A 5,238-nucleotide genomic window follows, 5' to 3' on the forward strand; every position below is an offset into this window, starting at 1 on the left:
ATATATATATATATATATATATATATATATATATATACGGCAAATAAGAAAATGGAGAGGATACAAAAACGACATACATCAGCCGGTAGACATTCTAGTATGTCTGTTTATTCCAAAGTATTAGAAAGTATTAGAAGAATAGTTGGTAGGTTTCCCAACCTCTAACTCACACAGAAATATATATATATATTTGAAGGACCTATTCGGGGAAATAGGGATATTACCGTTACAGTTTCGATTCAATGAATTGCCAGTTGTGATGGTATTTGATGACAAAGTGGAATATCGAATATAAAGGAAAGAAAGTGAAATATTTAAAATTTTAGAATTAGGACTTTAAAAAACAAATGATGGAGAAAAAAAATAATGAACTGTGTGATACATAAACAGCAAAATGGAACTGCCTGCTTGTGTGTGTATGTGTGTGTGTGGTGGTGGTGGTGGGGGGCAGGTAAGTAATTTCATCTAACTTATCATTTATTCATAATTTCATCCGTTATATGTTTTGTGTATCCCGCTGTATTGTTTTTCTGTCTTTGTATTGTCCAACCTTTATAAGAGGCCTTGTGCCTAATAAAATAAATCAGGACGTTGGTGTTGCCTTGGTGGAGGTTTGCACTCTCTGAATGCTCTTATTATTATTTCTTGTCAATATCAAATCTTACCCCCATCTATATTTTTTTAAATAAAAGAAGGTATTTGGGAATTTCAGATTGTTTGTTAATCAAGACTGAATTAATAACACAAGAATAACAGTTCGAGTTTTTAATTTGTCTTTTATTCTTCAAATTTTGAGGCTAATTTTTTTATCAAAATTAGGCGAAATACATTTGGATATTCTGAATATATAACTGTTGAAAAAGAAATCGTAAAATATATAGGAACAAAAAATTGAAACGAAAATTGAGGTAGAAAAACAAATTCTTTAAGACTAGAGACTACAACTATTTGTTTTACATAAATTAAGGAAGTGTTCTTCGTTGATTTAATTTTTGTCACTTAAAAAAATATTGAAATATTGCATTTTGGACACCCACACTTTGTTAACCAGGTGTTGTTGTTTATCAGGATGTGTTTCAAATTAAGAAAACAACTTTGGAGACGAGTCAACGATGGAGCCTCTATACAGTCACTCGACCTGCTAGAAATATCAACCAAGTCTCCAATCTAGTTCAAAAAGAGGCACACTGGATGTATAGTCCAGAGTATACTTCAAGAACTTCTGCAGAGGAGTGACTGGGAAAAGTTGTTTTTTTTTGTGCGATATTTGGGTGGAGACAGGGGTGGAATCAGACCCAGTAAAGATAAGAAAAAGGAGAGACAAGTATACTGGGTGGTGGATATGGGTGGAAGGGTCATTCTGTTGGCTAGTCAGTCAAATATTTTTGGTTTTGGATGCATACTTAAGGTGTTTCGGATTTGCGTGGACAGCGTCGTCCTAAATATGTGAAGAATATTTCAACTCATGCTACACCTCAGTTTTGAAGAAATCAGTTAATGATGCAAGTTGAATGATTTATGTTAGGAAAGGAAAACCTAAATTTTTTAATGTAGTTTTTATCAATGTTGCTGTATATAATATTTTCAGCGGTTTTTTTCTATCATCATATAATCTTATATCGTTTTATAAACTCTTTTATTGACAGCTCACTCATCATAATTATTGGTTTCAAATTTTTGCACAAGGCCAGCAATTTCGTGGGAAAGGGTAAATCGATTAGATCAACCCCAGTGCTCAACTGGTACTTATTTTATCAATCCCGAAAGAATGGAAGGCAAAGTGGACCTCGGAGGAATTTGAACCGTGAACGTAAGGACAGACAAAATGCCGCTAAGCATTTTGTTCGGTGCAGTAACGATTCTGCCTGCTCGCCGCCTTATTCAGTTACCATAATCATTGGCATCTGTTCTTATAATAATTTTTTTTACTATAAACTCGTAGCATTTTCTTTAAATTTTTAATCAATTATTTTATTGCCATCCTTTGCTATCTTAAATATTTTTGTGGCATTAATACCACTCCCCCTTTCTCTTAACCCTTTGCCCAAGATATTATGCTGTTCCTCTGAAAGCAAGATGTGATCTAAGACTGTTTCTTCGATATTTATATACCATCTATGTATTGATTCTGTTGAGTAATGCCGTTTCAAAGTCTCTGTACATGGAAACAATGAATGTTTAGAGTAAGATTGTTTAGGTTTTAGGTTTGATTACACTTATGTTCGGAAGTTTTAGGGGAAGTAAACAGCGGCAGTATCTGCGTAGAGGTGTATATTGCTAAAAGTGGTAATTATTGTGCAGAAAGAAGGGTGTTGGAGACATAAAAAAACCTTGAGATACACTGAAGTCGTAAGCATAGTAACTAAAAAGAGTATTGTTACTAATTCAAGAGATAAGAAACATTGCTTTCATAGAAGACCTTAGCATGAAGGTTCCTGAGCTAGGCATAAGTAAAAGGCAATAATTATCGCATTCGTAAAAGTTCTCAAAAGGTAAAACTTTGATAAATGACATAGAGAAGTAAGGTCTTAGATCTAGCTGTACGGAAACTGCAGTGATGGTTACTAAATGGAAAGAAAAACTCGAGATGATGAAGGAAATGGTATTCTTTGGGGTCGTTTCAATCACCTTTAAGATGTTAGTAGGACAATAATTAGACAATTGGTATAGCAGAAGGGTATTACTTTTTGGGAATGGGATACACTGCAGTCTGCTTCCACACAGTTGGCGAAGAGCAGTTTCGTACTTGTGTGTTCATGGATCTTGATAAGGCTAAAGTGGACGAGAAAGAGTGTCGGGAAAGAAATTGTTGTAAATAAACGGGTTCTCCATCACTTTTGACGGTGATGTGTGTTCCAATTGTTTTTTTTTTCAGTGCAGCTACTTACTCATTAAATTATAGTTTAATGCTGGGTATTCCGCAGACACTGGTACATTTAAAGTATTCCTTAGACGTACTCAGTACATGACAAAGATTACTCTTTGAATTACAGGTATAATCTACACAAGCATATTTCCTCAACACTAGCATTCACACACACATACATATGTACATCTAAATACGTACATATATTACATTTACTCTGTGTGTGTATGTATAAACAGATGAATAGGCAGATTATACATATCTACTTTGCATAATATATTCGTGATTCTTCCATTCTGTTCTGCATTATTTCTATAGACGCTGTAACAGTTTTAGATAATTCAATTAATTTTGAATTTCTTATTGAGATTCTTTGAAAAATACCTCGTTATTTTCCCCCCTCTTCTCTCGATGAGATGGGTTATGTACTTTGAAGTACATGTGTATCTATTTATCTACAAAAATATAGTGTTTCTTCTATAGTCGAACTGGCCTTTCTATAGATTCGCCAATATCTCTACAGGTCGCCTGCTGGCTACTATAGATAAACTCCGTTCTTCTATCGACACGCCGGTCTCCTCTATAGGCCGACTGCCCTTTTCTAACCTCATTACTTTCTAGACTGTACTCCAGTCATGTTCAGTGAACTCGTCTGACCGACTAGAGTTTAGTATTCTTGGAATAAGTCTCAAACAAAGGATTTGTGTAAGTCTGTAACACTGAACCAACTCTGGTCGGCATACCCCCCAACTCTGAGTCGTTTGATTGACGGTTCATTTCATTTTCTACTGTAAATACTGAATACTTGTCTAGTGCACTATTTCCAGCTGTCAGTGTATTTGGCATGTTATCTGATTGTTCTTGAACATCATTGTTGTTATCGACCGAATAATTGTCTACGCCTAACGTATTGGTTGACGTAGATTGACTGCTTATTACTGAAGAGCGTCGTCTCCGCACAGATTTGGGCTTCAGTACATTACGATAACCTATCAAAGTCCCTAAAAAAGATTTACGATAGCTTTTCAGTCGAGGTGAACGTGTTTTAGTTGATGGTACTATGCTTGTTTTTCTTTCACATACTGGTTTAGCTGAGAAATAAACACGACTCCGCTGTGGCTGAGGGCACCAGTTTCTCAAGTGCCTTTCATTGGTACGTTTTTTCTTTTCTTTTCTTTTTTTCTTTTCTTTTTCATCTTCTTCTTTAGTCTCCTCGTCTTCATCTGAATCGTCACTTTCACTTCCGTTTTGGATTTCGGCAGGTTGTTCATTCAAGTTTATTAGCTGAAATTAGAAACAGATTTTAATTATTTCCAAGGCAAATGCATAACTGTGTAGGTAAGAAGCTTGTTTTACATCCACGTGGTGTCAGGTTCAGTCCCACTGCGTGGCACCTTGGGCAAGTGATTATAACACCAGGCTGACCAATGCCCTGGGAGTGGATTTGATACACAGAAACTGTGTGGAAGCTTGTCGCATATATGCGAATGTATATGTATGTATATACGCGTATATGTATGTATGTATGTGTGTGTGTGTGCATGTGTGTATGTGTATGTATGTGTATGCCTGTGTGTGTGTGTGTGTGTTTGTGTTAAGTCGATTGCATCGATCCCACTGCTCAACTGGTACTTATTTTATCGACCTCGGTGGCATTTGAACTCAGAACGTAAAGCCGAACGAAATGTTGCCAAGCATTTTGTCCGGCGCGGTAACGATTCTGCCAGCTCGCTGCCTTTAAATATTGATTTCAAATTTTGGCACAAAGTCAGCAAGCTGGAGTGTGTGTGTGTGTGGGTGTGTGTGTGTGTGTGTGGAGAAGTTTAAGCCCATTACATCAACCCCAGCGCTCAATTGATACTTATTTTATCGACCCCAAAAGAAAGGATGGCAAGCAAAGTCTACCTCGGTGGCATTTGAACTCAGAACGTAAAGACGGACGACAGGTTACTAAGCATTTTGTCCGGTGTTCTAACGATTCTGCCAGCTCACTGCCTTTCGTCGCCTTACTATAGTATGAAATAAAATAAATACGGTGCATAAGATTGAATGAATCTCCTCAGAGCAACGTGGATATTCTCCAGTACATAATTAACTAAAGTAAGAAATCTCCGATTTCCTGTGTCAATGAATACTCCCGTTTCCTTTAGAAACATCATGGTTCTTGTTTCTCCAGGAAATTTTCCCACCTTCTTTAGAAATGTCAACATTCACGTCTCCATACGATGTTCGAACTTATCTAGATTAATCAATTCATATTTACACAGATTGAAATTACCATATCTCTCGCCAAAGCCCCTCAAAACCTCCCAAGTTTCCAAAGCCCCCTAAGCTCCAAAAAACTTTGCTCTGGTCATAGAAAACTTACCTTT

At 36.4% G+C, this 5,238-nt stretch overlaps 1 protein-coding gene across 1 annotated transcript in view; it reads right to left on the bottom strand.

The window, feature by feature from the left end:
* Window positions 1-3,526: 3,526 nt before the first annotated feature.
* Window positions 3,527-5,238, bottom strand: part of LOC106876601 (uncharacterized) — a 32,912-nt gene continuing 31,200 nt past the window's right edge. Inside the window, exon 4 of the mRNA XM_052972056.1 lies at window positions 3,527-3,867. Within this exon, the coding sequence (XP_052828016.1) occupies window positions 3,527-3,867 (341 nt within the window). The remainder of the gene's footprint in view (window positions 3,868-5,238) is intronic.

Source organism: Octopus bimaculoides, chromosome 12 (assembly GCF_001194135.2).
Source record: "Octopus bimaculoides isolate UCB-OBI-ISO-001 chromosome 12, ASM119413v2, whole genome shotgun sequence".
Taxonomy (NCBI): Eukaryota; Metazoa; Mollusca; class Cephalopoda; order Octopoda; family Octopodidae; genus Octopus; species Octopus bimaculoides.